Source organism: Aethalodelphis obliquidens, unplaced genomic scaffold (genome assembly GCF_003676395.1).
Source record: "Aethalodelphis obliquidens isolate GAN/ISIS:26980383/991018 unplaced genomic scaffold, ASM367639v1 scaffold61, whole genome shotgun sequence".
Lineage (NCBI taxonomy): Eukaryota > Metazoa > Chordata > Mammalia > Artiodactyla > Delphinidae > Aethalodelphis > Aethalodelphis obliquidens.
In genome coordinates, this window is record NW_020838005.1 from 5,989,696 (window position 1) to 6,007,897 (window position 18,202).

At 38.1% G+C, this 18,202-nt stretch overlaps 1 protein-coding gene across 5 annotated transcripts in view; it reads left to right on the forward strand.

Moving 5' to 3' along the window:
• Nucleotides 1–18,202, forward strand: part of MSRA (methionine sulfoxide reductase A) — a 371,535-nt gene that overhangs the window by 166,833 nt on the left and 186,500 nt on the right. For all 5 annotated transcript variants that reach the window (XM_027087936.1, XM_027087939.1, XM_027087938.1 and 2 more), the window contains one exon: nt 13,188–13,307. In XM_027087936.1, the coding sequence (XP_026943737.1) occupies nt 13,188–13,307 (120 nt within the window). The remainder of the gene's footprint in view (nt 1–13,187; nt 13,308–18,202) is intronic.

Sequence of the window (18,202 nt, forward strand, 5' to 3'; positions counted from 1 at the left end):
TGTTCACTCTTGTATTCCATGTGCTGAGAGCACTTCTTGGCACATGGTAAGCAACGAATAAATATTTGTTGAATATGTGAATGAAGAGCAGTGTGTTATTAGTGCAGGAACAGACAAATGATTGGAATATAACAGATAGCCCAGAAAGAGGATCACTCATAATGATATAGAGATGACATTAGAGATGAATGAGGAGGTAATAGATTACTTAATAAATAATAATTTATTTTGGATACTTGGTTATCCATATGGAAAAAAGTAAATTGAATTCCTACTTCATACCCTACACAAAAAATTATTTCCAGATGGATTAGCAACCTAAAATGAAGATCAGAACTAAAAGTTCTGAAAATATAGGATACTATCTTTATGACTTTAATGTATAGAAAGAGTTCTTATGCATTATATACAAAAGACACAAATTATAAAGGAAAATATAGAGAAATTTAACCACAATTAAAATTTGAAATACTTGCATGACAATAGGCATCAAATGAAGGTAAAAGGCACATCAGATACAAGATGATATCTGCAAACATAAAATTGACAAAAGAATTAGTGTTCTGAATATATAAAAACTCCAACAAATCAACAAGAAAAATATAATCTAGTAGAAAAATGGACAAAAGCAATTTACAAAAGCGAAAACATGAATGGCCAATATACAATATGAAAAGATGCTTAACCTTACTGGTAATTAGCCAAGTATATGTTAAAATCACAATGAGGTAAAATTCTGAAACATCTCATTGGCTAAAATTTATATAACTTGTGACACCAAATGTTTTCAAGGCCCAAGAGAGATCTCCTACACTGCTTGTGGGTCAGTTCCACCTGGCAAGCTCTTTTTGCTTGCTTGTCCCTGGACACAAGGAGCCAAAGTGCCTAGGCAACAGCAGCAGCATATAATTCAGTGGACTCTTGCTGTGTCCCCTGATGAACCTGTACCCTTTGGGGGACCAGGACCTCTAACTCTATCTACAGAGCCAAGAGTTCTGGGACAGGAAGTACAAAGTCTCCCAATGGGTCATTAGGAATGATGGTAAGTGGAGCCAATCCTGTTTTCACCCCTTTTTTCTAATACATGTATTTTTCTTTTTTGGGACACAGTACCCCAGTATCTTTGGGGTCATTGATTCACTGCATATTTAGTGTTCTGAAAGATAGCACTGTACCCTCACAGAGAATTGTCCCTGAACTGGTGCTGCAACTGTGCCTCGGGGATGTTCCAGTGCTTAATCAGGACGGCAGCTTCTGGGTGGTGTGGTATATAATAAGATAGGTGGAAACTGTAGTCATGGGTTCATTGCTGCATCTTTTGTGCTGTCAACCCGGTCTCCTGGTCTGAAACAGTGTTACATGTAACAGTAGTTGGCTGAGATTCTGAAAGCAGGAAAGTGAAACCCACGCTTGGAATATGTCTGTTACTGTGAGAACAAACCACTGGCCCTTTCAGCATGGAAGGAGCCCAGCGTTTCCCCTTTGCCACCCAGTGGTTGGTTGTTCCCCTTGAGAAATGGTGCTGTACCAGGTGCTTGGAGTTGATATTTGGTGACGGCAATAGTGGATAAAACTTGGTAAGTGGGAGTCCACTGTTGTGCCAATGTTGACTCCATCTCTGCCACCATGGCCACTTTGTTCCTGTGCCCATCTTGCCAGTACTGGGGTGGCCAATGGAACAGGCTGACCAGGCTGACCAACAAAGCCAGGTCACTTTGTCAGCTTTGTTGTTTAGTGCCTCTTTCTTGGTGGATGCCCGCTGACTGGCTTTAACATGTGATGCAGATATCTTCCTAGCACATACTCACTCCTATGTCCATCCACATGTTTCTACCTCAGATTTCCTTGTTCCTGATCTTTCAGTATTTTTGTTTCTGGATTCTCACTAGCCAGCCAAGCCATTTTCTAAAGGCTTGATTTCTAAAGTTGGGCTATTTCCCTTCCACATGAAGTGGGTGACTGGTGCACTGTTTGAAGGTCACCAGTTGGGAGGATTTTCCTTTATCACTATTTATTATGGCCACTCCTGAGTGAGACTACAGTGTGGCTGCTATGAATTTTTGGCTTGCATCTGTATATAGTAAGCCAACCATTTATAAACCAAAATCCAGCCTTTTTCTTGTCCTTCAGCTGGTTGTATAACATCCCCTTACATCCATAGGTGTGAACTGAGGGAGTGGTTTTGGTGCAACCCTGGTGGACGCTGTGGGAGTCTGGCTACTATTCCTACAAGACCACCTGGTCCTGGTTATGTGTGATTCCAGACGCACAGCTTCTGTCTTGTGATGGATTGCTGTTGCACTCTTTTGACATTATGATTTGGTGGGTCTGACAAGACTTAGATTTTGATGGGCAGTTTTAGCCACATGGTCTCATAGCTGGGCACTCTGCAGTAAGTATCACTAGTACCCAAGTGATGGTCTTGAGATACCTAGTCTCATTTAAAGAAACAAGCCTTCTTGGAGAAATGGCTGATTCCAGACATGGGGTAGGAAATATACAAGCCTGGAACATCCTGTCATACCAGATAGCAAGGAAGCAGTAAGAGACTATTGAGAGTATTTCAAAAGGGACTCAGGAGACAATTTGAAGAGGCTCTCCCTAGCCAAAGATATGACAGGTAGAGCTTACAAGAGAGGGGTAACTGAAAGGTGAAACATATCAAATATGTTTAAATAAATGTGTTTATAATGATATTTTAAAAACTAATTGGTCGGACTTCCCTGGTAGCACAGTGGTTAAGAATCTGCCTGCCAGTGTAGGGCACACGGGTTCAAGCCCTGGTCTGGGAAGATCCCACATGCCGTGGAGCAACTAAGCCCGTGTGCTACAACTACTGAACCTGCACTCTAGAGCCCATGAGCCACAACTACTGAGCCCGCATGCCACAACTACTGAAGCCTGTGCACCTAGAGCCCATGCTTCACAACAAGAGAAGCCACTGCAATGAGAAGCCTGTGCACTGCAACAAAGAGTAGCCCCTGCTCGCTGCCACTAGAGATAGCCTGCGCACAGCAACAAAGACCCCAGGCAGCCATAAATTAAAAAAAAAAATCTTAAAAAAAATTGGTAAACCTTGGAGTGGGCAAGTTCATCATCTTGAAGACTGCTAAGTCAATGGACATAATCCAACATTTATCTTCCCTTTATTTTATGAACTGTACCACCGAGTAACAAAATAATAGTTGAGGGGAAGCTTTTCACTATAAAGGTATTTCAACTAATGAATGAAAAAGAAGTGAGAGAATTGAAAATCACCATTTTGCAGCTCTCAAGGAATTAACACATCTAAGCATTGAGCATCAGTAGATGCTAACATCACAAAAAGAGAGATGGCCAGACATTATGTGCTTCCTGACCAAAGAACATAGAAACCAGTCTGTAAAGACTGGAAGAAGTGTTTGCTCCTTCAAATGCACAGACCCTAGAATGTATATATATGTATAACTGAATCACTTTGCTGTACAACAGAAATTAACACATTGTAAATCAACTATACTTCAATAAAATAAAATTTTGAAAAATGCATAGTCACTAATGCAAGGCTACATGGATCATGAAGAATCAGGCAAATATGACACCGCCAAAAGAAACGAATACAGCTCTAAAGGCAAAGAAACGGAGATCTGTGCTTTGCCTGACAACGAATTCAAAATAATCGTCTTAAAGAAATTGAATGAAATGCAAGAGAACACAGGTAGACAACTAAACAAAATCAAGAAAATGATGCATGAATAAAGTGAAAAGTTTAATAAAGAAATAAAACCATAAAAAGAGGTAAACAGAATTATTGGAGCTGAAGAATACAATGAAATGTTGAAGTTCAGTAGAGAATTTCAACAACAGATTTGTTCATGTAGAAGAATTAATCAGCGAACGCAAAGACAAATCATTTGAAATTAGCTAGTTAGAGGAACAAAAAGGACAAAGAATGAAAAAGAGTGAAGAAAACTTATGCGAATTATGTGATACCCTCAAGTGTTTGAAAATTTCCATCATGGGAGTCCTAGAAGGAGAAGAGAGAGAGAAAGGAGCGAAAAGATTATTTAAAGAAATAATAGCTGAAAACTTTGCAAGTCTTGGGAATGATAATGACACGCAAGTATTGGAAGCTCAAAGGACCCCAAGCAGGATCAACCCAAAGAACATTACTCTGAGATACATTGTAATTAAAATGTTAAAAGCCAAAGACAAGGGTAGAATTTTGAAAGCAGCAAGAGAAAATGACTTGTCCTATGCAAGGGGATCTCCATGAGGCTATCAGTGGATTTCTCTGCAGAAACCTTGCAGACCAGTAGGTGGTGGGATGGTATATTCAAAGTGCTGAAAGAAAAAACTGCCAGGTAAGAATACTATACCAAACAAAACTGTCCTTCAGAAATGAAGAAGAGTTAAAGACATTCCCAGATAAACAAAAGCTATGGGAGTTCATCACCACTAGACCTGCCTTAGAAGAAAAGTTAAGAGAGTTCTTCAAGTCGAAATGAAAGGATGCTAAGTAAACAACGTGAAAATATATAAAAGTATAAAACTGACTGGTAAAGGTAAAAATGCAGTCAAATGCAGAACACCCTAATTCTGTAATGGAGGTGTGTAAATCACTTTAACTCTAGTAGAAAAGTTAAAAACCAATAATATTAAAAATAACTATAGCTGTAGTAACTTATTAACAGATAAACAATATAAAAAATGTAAAGTGTGACATCAATAGCATAAAACGTGAGGGAAAGAGAAGTAAAAGTATAGAGTTTTTGTACGTAATCGAAGCTAAGTTATCAGCTTAAAATAGACTATTATATCTATAAGATGTTTAATGTAAGCCTTATGGTAACCACAAAGGAAAAAACCTATAATAGTTACACAAAAGACAAAGGTATTAAAGAATACCATTACAAAAGACAAATTATAAAGGAAGACAGTAAGAGAGGAAAAAGAAAGAAGGAAGTAAAAAAAAAAGGCAGTCAGAAAATAATGAGTAAAATGGCAATAGAAAGTTCTTACCTATCAGTAATTACTTTAAACATAAATGAACTAAATTCTTCATTCAAAAGACACATAGTGGCTGAATGGATTTAAAAAAAAAAACAGTATTCAACAATATGCTGCCTATAAGAGACTCACACTAGCTTTAAGTACACACATAGGTAGAAAGCAAAGGGATGGAAAAAGATACTCCATGCAAATGGTAACCAACAGATAACAGGAGTGACTATACTTATATCAGATAAAATAGACTTTCGTTCAGAATTGGTCACAAGAGACAAAGAAGGTGACTGCACAGTGACAAAGGGATTAATTCATCAAGAGGATATAACAATTGTAAATATATGTATCCAGCACTGGAACATCTAAATATTTAAGGCAAATATTAACAGAACTGAAGGGAGAAATAGGCAGCAATAAAATAATAGTAGTAGACGTCAATACCCCTCTTTTAACATCCGGTAGATCACCCAGACAGAAAATTAATAAGGAAACAGTAGATATGAATAACACTAGAAACTAAATATACCTGACAGACATATACAGAATATTCCATCCAACAGCACCAGAATACACATTCTTTGCAAGCACACATGGAATATTCTCCAGGATCGAATATATATTAGGCCACAAAGCAAGCCTTAACAAATTTAAGAAAACTGAAATTACATCTAGTATGTTTTCCAAACACAATGGTATGAAAGTGGAAATAAATAACAGGAGGAAAACTGAAATATTCAAAAGTAGTGGAAATCAAACTATACACTCCTGAGTTAAAGAAGAAATCAAAAGGGAATTCAAGAAAGTATTTTGAGACAAATGAAAATGAAAACACAAATACCAAAACTTATAGGATGCAGTAAAAACATTCCCAAGAGGGAAGCTTATAGTGATAAATGCGTACATTGAAGAAAAAGAAATATCTCAAATAAACAACCTTACTTTACACCTTAAGGATTTAGAAAAAGAATAATCTAAGCCCAAAGTTACCAGAAGGAAGGAAATAATAAAGATCACAGCAGAAGTAAATGAAATCAAGACTAGAAAGAAAACAGAAAAAAATCATTGAAACTAAGAGTTGTTTTTTTGAAAAAGATAAACAGAATTGATAAGCCTTTAGCTAGACTAACCAAGAATAAAGGAGAGTGGGCTCAAATAAACAAAACTATAAATGAGACATTACAACTGATACCACAGAAATACAAAGGATCATAAAAGACTGCTGTGAAAAAGTATACACCAACAAATTGGATAACCTAGAAGAAATGCGTAAGTGCCTAGAAACATACAACCCACCAAGACTGAATCATGAAGACAGAAAATCTGAGCAAACCAATTAAGGAGACTGAGATAGTAATAAAAAAATCCTGCCCCCTCAAAAAGACCCAGGACCAGATATCTTCACTGGCAAATTCTGCCAAACATTTAAAGAAGAATTAACGCTAGTCCTCAAACTCTTCCAAAAAAACTGAAGAGGAGGGGACAGTCTCAAACTAATTTTATGAGGCCAGCATTACCCTGATATAAAAGCCAGATAAAGATGCTACAAGGGAAGAAAACTACAAGCCAGGATCACTGAATAATGTAGATGCAAAAATTCTCAACAAAATATTAGCAAATCAAATTCAACAGCACATTGGAAGGATCACATACCATGATCAAGCAGGATTTATCCCTGGAATGCAAGGATGGGTCAACAGCTGCAAATCAGTAAATGAGATATACCAGATTAATAGAATGAAGGATAAAAATCATGACTCTCAATAGATGCAGAAAAAATCACTTGCCAAAATTCAACACCCTTTCATGACAAAAGCTCTCAGACAAATTTGAGAGGTATAGGAGAAACATACTTCAATGTAATAAAGGCCAAATATGACAGACCCACAGATAATGTCATAGTCAGTGGTGAAAAGCTGAAAGCTTTTCTGTCGGGATCAGAAACAAGACACTCTCTATACGCCTATTCAACATAATACTGGAAATCTTATCCAGAGCAATTAGGCAAGAAATGGAAATTAAAGGTATCCTATCAGAAAGGAAGAAGTAAAATTGTCTGTCAATGACATGGTCTTATATATAGAATACCCTAAAGACTTCACCAAAAAACTGTTAAAAGTAATCAATGAATTCAGTAAAGTTACAGTAATGTAACATATGAAAATCAGTTGCATTTCCATACAGTAAAAATGAAATATCTGAAAGAGAAATAGAGAAAACAGTCTCACTCACAATAGCATCAAAAGCAATAAAATAATCAGGAATAAATTTACCCAAGGAAGTGACAAATATTTATACTGTAAACTATAAGACATTGATGAAAGAAATTGAAGAAGGCACAAATAAGAGGAGAGATATCTCATGTTCATGGGTTGGAAAGATTAACATTTTAAAATGTCCATACTACCCAAGGCCATTCTATAGATTAAATGTAATTCCACATCAAACCCAATATCAAAATTCCAATGGCATTTTTTACAGAAATAGAAAAAATAATCCTAAAATGTGTATGGAACCAAAAAAGATCCCAAAGAGCCAAATCAATTTTGAGAAAGAAGAACAAAGCTGAAGGCATCACACTTCCTGATTTCAAATTATACTACAAAACTATAGTAATCAAAACAATATGTTACTGCAATAAAAACAGACACATAGACCAATGAAATAGAATAGAAGACAAGAGAAGAGAAGAGAAGAGAGCCCGAAAATAAGCTCATGCATATATGGTCAACTAACACTTGACAATGGAGCCAAGAATACTCAGTGGGGAAAAGTCTATTAAATAAATGATGTCGAGAGAAATGGATATTCACATACAAAAAAATGGACCCCATCTCACACCACTCACAAAAATTAACTTGAAATGAATTGACGACTTGAATGTAAAGATCTGAAACCATAGAACTCCTAGAAGGAAACAGAGAGAAAAAAAATTCCTTGACATTGGCCTTGGCAATGATATTTTGGATATGACACCAAAAGCACAGGCAACAAAGCAAAAATAAACAAGTGACATTACATCAAACTAAAAAGCTTATGCACAGCCACGGAAACAGCAGAATGAAGAAGCAATGGAATGGAGAAAATATTTGCAAACCATGTATCAGATAAGGGGTTAATATCCAAAATATATAGGGAACACATACAATTCAATAACCCTCCCTCAAAAAAAACCCCTCCAAATTATCTGATTGAAAATGGCAGAGGACCTGAATAGACATTTTTCTAAGAAGACTTACAAATGGTCAAGTACATGAAAAGATGCTCAACATCACTGATCATCAGGGAAATGCAAATCAAACCCACAATGAGATATCACTTCACATCTGTTAGAATGGCTACTGCTGAAAAGGCAAAAGATAACAAGGATGGCAAGGATGTGGAGAAAAGAGAACCCTAGTGCACTGTTGGTGGGAATGTAAGTAGGTAAAGCCATTATGGAAAACAGAATGGAGGTTCCTCAGAAATTAGAAATAGAACTACCGAATAATCAAGCAATCCCACTTCTGGGTATATATCCAAAGGAAATGAAATCAGTATCTCGAAGAGATATCTGCACTCCTGTGGTCATTCCAGCATTATCAGCCATAGCCAACCTAATGATGGAAACAACCTAAATGGCTATTAACAGACTAATGGATAAGGATGGTGTGCTATTGATGTGTATATAAATATATATATGTATGTGTGTGTGCGTATATATATATACACATACATAATGTAATATTAGCCATAAAAAACAAAGGAATTCTGTTATTTGTGACAATGTGGGTAGACCTTTAGGGCATTATCCTAAATGAAATAAGTCATACAGAGAAAGACAAATACTGTATAATTTCACTTACATTAGAAGCTAAAAAAAACAGACAAATTCATAGAACAGAGAGTAGTATGGTGGTTTCCAGAGGTTGTTGGGGGAATTGTTTACAAACTTACAGTTATAAGATGAGTAAGTTCTGGGGATCTAATATTCATCATGGTGACTATAGTTAATGATACTGTACTTTATAGTTGACAGTTACCAAGAGAGTAGATTTTAAATATTCTCACTACAAAAAGATTGTAATTGTGTGAGGTGATAAATGTGTTAACTAACCTTATTGTTTTAATTATTTCACAGTATATATGTGTGTCAAATACGTGATGACGTTATAAATGTCATATGTCAATTATATACCAATAAAGCTGGAAAAAATCTTTTAAAAAGTTTAAAAAATTACATAGTACCACCTATAGTTTTGCCTAAAGGATGAAATCTGAGGTTGATCACGCCTCTGGATCCAGCAGCAAATTTGCAGGAAATATTGAGGATAGAGGAACAAGTTGAATTGCACCACAAGAATGCAATTGGCAAAATCCACACTGTGGGAAATTCTGCAGGTCAAGTGGCTCATGTTTTCTTCAATAGATAAATTAAAAGGGAAGGAATGGAGAGGGAACCTGTCAATTGAAAGAACTTTAAAGACATAATCAGATTTTTTTAAATGAGCAAGACCAAAGTATAGTATCAGAATAGATAACTTGAGTGATAAAAATATAAAGAAACATAAGGAAGTGAATACTATAAAATTCAGACAGTGGTTAGTTTTGCGGGGAGGAAGGGAGTTGTGACTGGGGTGTAATACAAGGAGGGATTTCTGGGGTGGGTGGCAAAGTTCTAAATCTTGACCTGGGTGGTGGTTAGTAAGCCATTTGAGTAATGATAGGCGTTGAATTTTGCATCTGTTTTATGTGGTTTTTCTGTATCTGTTTTACTTTATAATAAAAGGTTAAAATATTTTAAATAAAATAGTGCACACTACATCTTCTTTGATGATATTCATGTTGTTTACTAGACTACTGTAAATTCTGAGAAATTCTGCCATTAATAAACCTTGCTTTGTTTAAACCACACACACACTTGAAGCCAAATAAAAGAATGCTTAGGTTATACTGGAAGCCACTAGATAAAACATCTGATTGCTTCAACGAGGAGTTTTATTCTTAGAACTTCTGCTTATCCTAAGTTAAGTACCTTTCTAAAAATTTTGACATTGGTTATATAACAGTTCCCTGGAGGATTATTTCAGCCACCCATGGCCCCCCTTGGAGACCTTTGTCCAGCTGGAGCTAGTTCATTCTCCCTGCTATCAGAGGTCTTATCTTGATCCTTATTAAGCATAAAAGGGGGTTAAATATCTCTCTACCTGCAATAAATTTTTGTTTGGTCATTTTAAGTTTTACATCACGAGGATGTAGTGAAGATGTAAAAGATATAGACTCTGGGGCCGTCTGTGTGGTACTATAGACAATGGTCAGGAAAGGCTGGTTGCTAAAATAGCCTGTTATATACCATGTGTGGAGAATACTGAAGGCGTGCAGTACTCTTCGGTACCATCACTGTTAGTCGCTGTGAGATACAGAAATATTTTATTCGGTGAACTCCTCAGTTTCTGAACTTCAGGGGCTACGGTGCCTCAGCTTGGCACACCGCACGGCTCCTGGATACCTTTGCGGCCTTTTATGTTTGGTAATGCTGCCCAGCTCCTTTTCTACCTGTCCTTCTCCAGAGATTCCCTGTCATCATTCCTGTGATGGTTAATTTTATGTGTCGACTTGACTTGGCCAAGGGATGCCCAGAAAGCTGGTAAAACATCATTTCTGGGTGTGTCTGTGAGCGTTTCTGGAAGAGATTAGCATTTGAATCAGTACACTGAGTAGATCAACCTCACCAGTGCGGGTGGGCATCGTCCAAACCACTGAGGGTCTGCACAGAACCAAATGGCAGAGGGAGGGTGAATTCACTCTCTTTGCTTGAGCTGGGACACCCGTCTCCTCCTGTCCTTGAGCGTCAGTGCTCCTGGTTATCAGGCCTTCAGACTTAGACTGGGATTCACATCATTGGTTCTCAGGCTTTCAGGTTTGGACTAGAATTATAGTACCACCTTTCCTGGGCCTCCAGCTTGCAGACTGTAGCTCATGGGACTCCTCAGCCTCCATAACTGTGGGAGCCAATTCATCATAATGAATCTCTCTGTATATATATATTTGTATAAATCCTGTTGGTTCCGTTTCTTTGGAGAACCTTGACTAATATAATTCCCTCATCCCAGGAATGCAGGGAAGTAAAATTAGCAGTGAATCCTTGTTTCAGAGACTTAAGGATAGTCAATTTTAGTAAACACTCAGTAAATATTAGTTATATTCACTAGCAGCAAACAATTCACTTGTAAACAGGAAAAATGGTATCTAGTGATGTGTAACTTGAACAATGCATATGCTTATGTTTTTCCTTGAATTTTTTTCTTTCCCTTAAAAAATGTATGTATTTGGGCTTCCTTGGTGGTGCAGTGGTTGAGAGTCCGCCTGCCGATGCAGGGGACACGGGTTCGAGCCCTGTTCCAGGAAGATCCCACATGCCGCAGTGCAACTCATCCTGTGCACCACAACTACTGAGCCTGTGCTCTAGAGCCCACGAGCCACAACTACTGAGCTCACGTGCCACAACTACTGAAGCCTGCGTGCCTAGAGCCCATGCTCTGCAACAAGAGAAGCCACCGCAATGAGAAGCCTGTGCACCACAATGAAGAGTAGCCCCCGCTCGCCTCAACTAGAGAAAGCCCGCGCGCAGCAATGAAGACCCAACACAGCCAAAAAAAAAAAAAAAAAAATCTATACCTGGCTTCTGAAAAAAATAATATAATAAAGTAATGTAAATCTATTACATACAAACTTGAAAAATGAAAAAAATATTTGTATATTCTCACCGCTGCAATATAATCATGATTATGATTTTATATATTTCTTTCTAGTCTGTTTTGGTATGAATTTTTTTCATAGTTTTGTAATAAAAACATGCGTATAACTGTGATTTTCCCTTTTAAATTTAGCCTTAGGTAATTATGATATATACATATTTCCATATTGCATTGTTATCACAAGAGTAATTTTTTTACTGCATTAAACTTCATTTGGCTCTATCATATTTTTTAACTGTTAACCTACTTTTGGTTAGTATGTTTCCCATCACAGTTGAGCAAACATATTTTTTACAATGTATAACATCATGCACATTTCTTTTTGGTTGTTGCTCTGAATTCTTAAAGTAGTATATTAACAGGTGTCAGGAATTTCAGTAAACTTCTATCTAATTTTTCTTTTAGCTCTAATTTTTCTTTTAGTCATCGAATCTAGCAAATCTAGTGATTGTTAAAGTAGGAGGAATATATTAATTTGCCAGCTGTTGTTCTACCCACGATCTTAATGATATATGACTTAATAAAGCCACGTAAAACTTGAGTGAGGCAGTAATCTTGTTTACATCTAGGAATTGACCACAGAATAGCAGTTGTGGACAGTTTAGAAACTCATGGTAGAAAAATGAAGATTCTTTATTTGGAGCCCAGGAAAAGTAATGCAGCATTTTAGATGTGTGTAAGTATGTGCATCCTTGGGAGATGGTTCTTAGTTTTCATTATATGTTCAAAGGAATCCAATAACTAACCACTGGTGTGAGCCCAATGTTTGTTAGTTGAATGGAATGCCATTTTTGTGAGTTTCTTTATTTGTTGTTCCCTCTTTCCCTGCCTTCCCCTGTCTCTCTTTCCTTATTCATTATGTTCAGTACTCGAACTCAGAAAAAGGTTCTTTTTGGTGAGCAGTGATTTATCACATGAAAGTTTCTAATGACTTAAAAAATTAAAAAAAACTGAACACATGTGAAATCGTTAATCAAATACTGTGTCAATCTGTTTTGATTTGGGGACGTTTTCCCATTTAAATCAGTAATTTAGTGTTACCTTCCTTTGTTAGAATTTTTAAAGAAAGCACAACCAGGATGCTGATCATTAAATAAATTTCTGCTATTCCTACAACTTACTATGTTTTGACAAGTCCATAATGAACTGAGTGTTGAAATCATTCATCAAATGCAGTTATCCTTTTGCTGCGTTATTTCGAAAGGTAGAGCTTTACTAACTCCATTAAAATTTGAGGCTTTCTAAGTTTTTGCACAACTAAAGCAAAGAGACATTCTGTTAAAATAACCTTAAATAAAATTCTTTTTAGATGTTAAAAACTCTACTTCTTTAAAACATAAGATCTTAGTCATTTTTGATTACCAGATGACAGGAACAACTTCTCTTTTCTAGTGTAACAGGGTTTCTGATATGCAATGACCACCTTGTTTTTGACAAAGGACTAACCAGTATCGTATTTTTTCTTAGGAATGGGCTGTTTCTGGGGAGCTGAAAGGAAATTCTGGACCCTGAAAGGAGTATATTCAACTCAAGTTGGTTATGCAGGAGGCTACACTCCCAATCCTACTTATGAGGAAGTCTGCTCAGGTAGGAAGAATTTGCTCTATCATATAAGGAACAAGGACGGACTTGTCCCTGCTGGCGGATGACAGGATCTTTAAAATGGAAATAATTTTTTTGTGTGTTTTCTCAGTCTTCTCTTGCCCGTTTCTATAAATATACTTGCTGGCCTTTCACTTCATATTTTTAGAAGATAATAGACTTCCTACGGAATGTGTCATTTAGCGTTTGTTGCAGAAAAATCACCCTGAAACTTAATCGCTAAAACAATCATTTGTTACCTTATGATTCTGTGGGTCAGCAATTTAGACTAAGCTCAGCCTGGTGGTTCTTCTGCTGGTTTCATCTGGGTTCATTCATGTGATTCCAGTCAACTGGTGGGTTGCCTGGGGGCTAGTTGGCCTTTGATGGCTTCGCCCATACATCTGGCAGTTGCTGCTGGCTGTCACTTCCTCTTGCCTGGGGTAATGGGGATGATGGAACGTATGTCTTCACACACTGGCCTGGGTGAATTCATGTGATGGCGGATGCAGAGATTAGGAGCAGTAAGAGAGGGCAAGCACCATTCTGCTAGTACTTTTCAAGTCTCTGAGTCACATTCACTATTGGTCCCATTGACCAAAGCAGGTCACATGGTCTAGCCCAGAATCTGTGTGGGAGGGACTTCCCAAAGGCAGGTGTACAGGGAGATGTGAAGAAATTGGGACCATCACCACATCACTCTATCACCTGGGACAAATATGTCATATACCAGACTTGTTTTCTTGAGGGAAAGACACTAAAAATCAGGCTATAATGAAGGGATTGTCAAACTGTGGCTTGCAGGCTAAATCCTGCCTGCTGCCTGTTTATATAAAGTTTTTTTTTTTTAAACACAGACATGACTATTTATTTATGTTATCTGTGAATGTTTTCATGTCACAGTTGCAGTTGATTGGATGCATCTGAGACAGTATGGCCTGTGAAACCTAAAATGTTTATGATCTGGCCCTTTACAGAAAAATATTTGCTGACCGGGATAGGCAGTTGCCTCCATGGCAAATTCTAGCTCAATTACCAGATAACCTTTCTGGAATTTGTTTTGTTTTGTTATTTCTGGCCTTCAAGGATTTCCTTTTATCTTTCTGCCAGCTCTGGTTGCATTTAAAACACATTATTTTTCTCTTAAAAATTTTTTTTCATTTTAAATATAAAAATGGTATATATTTAAGGTGTACAACATGATACTTTGATATACATAGTGAAACAATTACTAATAGTTAAGCTAATTAACATACCAATCTCCTCATGTACTTTTTTTGTGTGGTGAGAGCACCTTTGATCTACTCTCTTAGCAAATTCCAAGTATACAATACAGTATTACTAAGTACAGTCACCATGTGTATCTCTACAGCTAATTCATCTTACATAAATAAACGTTTGTACCCTTTGACCAACATCTCCCCATTTCCCTGGTAACCACCATTCTACTCTCTGCTTCTGTGAGTTCGATTTTTTTAGACTCCACTTATAAGTGAGACGGTGCAGTATTCTTTTTCTGTGTCTAGTTTATTTCACTTAGCATAGTGTCCTACAGGCTCACTCATGTTGTTGCAAATGGCAGAATTTCCTTCATTTTTTTAGGCTGAATAGTGTTCCGTGTGTATGTGCCACATCTTCTTTATCCCTTCATTGATGGACATTTAAGTTGTTTCATACCTTGGCTATTGTGAATTATGCTGCAGTGCACTTGGGAGCACAGATGTCTCTTTAAGATACGGATTTCACTTCCTTTGTGTGTATACCCAGAAGAGAGGTTGCTGGATCGTATGATAGTTCTGTTTTGAATTTCTTGAGGCACATGCATACTGTAAAATACATTTTTTAAAAGAATATTTTATTTACTATCTTAAGAGTTCTTAATAGGGAGAGTTTATCTAATATACAGCCCACACCACATTGACAGAAATGGGATTTTAAAAAAATATGTAAATAGTCTTATCGTTTAAAAATAAAGGTTTGCATTGGCGTTATTTGTGGAGGGCCCTCTCAGCTCTTTGAGGGCACTGCGAATGTAGGTGGCGGGGGGGAATTGGAGTTTGGGAGTTTGTTCGATAATGAGCGTGTCGATTTGTTTGCTACAGTATGAATTCTGATTTTTAAATGAAATTTGAACTGTGCAACAATGAAAATATCATGAAAATATACATATTCTTCTTTTTCTTGCTTCTGGAGAAGAATTGAAATAATTCTGATCGGTGTTGAGAATGTGGAATATCGAACAAAATACGTTAATGGTTAATCCATTTTTTTCCTCTCCTTCTGTTTCAAAATTAAACAAATGCTTATGCAGAACTATAAATAGAGAGATTCAGATGAACCCTGGAGATTGCCCAGGTGTATCCTCTTAAATCTTAGGAATGGAAATGAATAGATTCCTTCCTGTAATTGCAGACATGACTTAATAGCCTAAGACAAAAAGTTGCTAAGAAAACCTCCAGATATCTACTGCTTATACTGTTACTGTCTACCAGCAAAATGTTAATCATCAATTAGAATATCGTGGTTGCTGGTTTGCTCAGACTCTCTTCAATTCAGTTCTTCACCCTAACAAGAACAACATGATAATTGCCCTTTGTTGAACTCCTACTATGTGCCAGACACTGTAACAAGCACTTTTTGCATCTTTGCTTTTTTCCATCTAATCTTTCAGACAGCCCCACGAAGGGCCTCAGTTTCTGCTTTTTTACAGAGGGAGTGTTGAGGCTCAGAGAGAATAAGTAACTTACCTGAGGTCATATCTCCCGATCTCATTAGCTCTCAGCTCAAAACCTATGCCACTGACTGTGGTGTAAGTCACCCAGCTGTCATCACGGCGCAGCCATTCTCCATCCACCTATTTATGCTTCCCTCCTCCACATATTCTCTTTCATGTATACTTTTGAATCTATCGGTATGCTTTTTAATGATTACTGTAAGGAAAATACCAAGCAGTTTTTTTGGGTCTTTCTGATGTTTAAAAGGAAAAAGGAGAAAACCCTTTTAAGATACAGTTCATGCAGACATCTGGTGCGTTAGAGGCCTGTAGCAACAGTGAAGTACAGAAACCACGGAGGTTGGTAAAGAACTCTCTATTTGATGTGAGCACTACCTGCTAAGTTAGCGGTGGCATCCGGAAGCATGGTTGTCATGGAAACTTGTTCCTGATTGGAAAAAGATAGTTATAGGGTCTTATCCAGACTCAGAAGGAGAGATGATTTCTTTCCCCAGGCTTTTTTTTTTGTTCTGATCATGAAAGGGAAAAACAAAAAGGCAGACAGAAGCTGTGATAGAAAGGGCTCTCTAGCACAGAAGTGGTGGAGCCTTCAGATCCCTGGGAATAGCAGGGAAGGAGAACAAACGAGGTCCCCAGCTAATTAAAGATTTTTGACCAAGGAGAGGGATGGGGGAGACAGAAAGCAGGTTATACTGGTTAGGCCTCCCTACTGGGGCCTCAGGTGCTCAAAGCCTTGTTGAACAAGTCAGCCCTGGAGGGGTCTGCCTTGCAAGAAAGAAAAACCCAGCCTCTGCTAAGATGTATAATCGTTGCTGAGGTTTCATGTGAGAGAAATACTAGTCTGTGCTCCAGTATTTGCATTAATTTCCAAATTGCTTACTCTTGTGTTTGCAATTAAGCTTGTAAAACTTTGGTCACAACCAGGAGTCTTTTGTAAAGGTTTTCCTTTCTTCCTTCCTTCTTGCCTTCCTTCAAGAAAAGAAGCCCAGGGACCTGGATTGTGTGGCAACTGCCTTCTCTCACAGAGCAGGACGCCTGAGCCTGAGGTGCCATTGGGTTTTTTGGGGGCAGGTGCCAGAATTATAGGGCTAGCACTCAGGAAGGGGTTCTCAAAACCCACTGGGCTAGCTTTACCACTCCCTTCTACCCTGACCGATCATCTGGGAGATGCTTCTAGAGTCAGAGCTTGTGTCAGAGCTTCCACAAGTATTGTCTTGGCGAACAGATTGGTGATCACAAGCCATGGAACCAGAGCCATTGGCTGAAGTTGGTCATGCCTGCTTGCTAGCGGGTATGCATGTGAATGTGAAAGCAGGTGTGTGTCCAGACAGGCTGCATATCAATGTCTGAATGGTGTTTCTGTGTGGCTCCAGATGGGCCAGCGATTGGAGTTGTGCTTCGGCACGTGGAAAAGACATATGACTTCTAGTAACAGCCAGGAGAGGAGGTGGACCCCATGGTGACATTTATTAACGGCTCACCAAGGGGTCTGTTACATGCTGGGTGATCTGTGTGAGTCTAGAGCCTAACACATGTAGAAGACCCATGGGGAAAACAGTTCCTGAAGCGTTTGCAAAGTTGCCTTTTGGGAATGAGGTATAAAATAAGCCTGTAATGCATCAGAGCCAAGATAGGCAATCACTTAGAAGAGAGCTTGGCTTTTGGGTCTTTGGGACCTCAGAGTAACCTGACGGAATGCCCTGATGTATGTAAAAGGAAAAGAAGAGAACCTTAGCAGGGAGGCTGGTCAGCCAGGTCTGCCAAGCCGGCCTGGGAAAGGGGAGGTCCTGCTGGCACCCCCCCCCTCCCGGGTTGCTCTGTAAGGTTTGGCTGCTGGACAGACTCCCAGAGCCTGACACCATGACACTTTTAGGTTCTATCACTAACTCGTCTTGTTCTGATACACACTCTGTAGAAACTTCTCGTCTTTTGTCCTCCCGTGGAGATTATTTACAGGAAGAGAATGCAAGGAGACCAGGTCAGCCAGACAGTTCTACTTCTCATTTCAAATTCAATGAAATGCTATTCTGAGAAGTATATCTCAGTCTATTGTGAGTTTAGTCTACACAGGTCATTCTCTCCATATTCAATTAACCGTGGGTTACATTCAGTGTAGAAATGGAATTTGGCCTTCAGAGCTGAGAGTCAGAAGCCTGACTGCCATGAT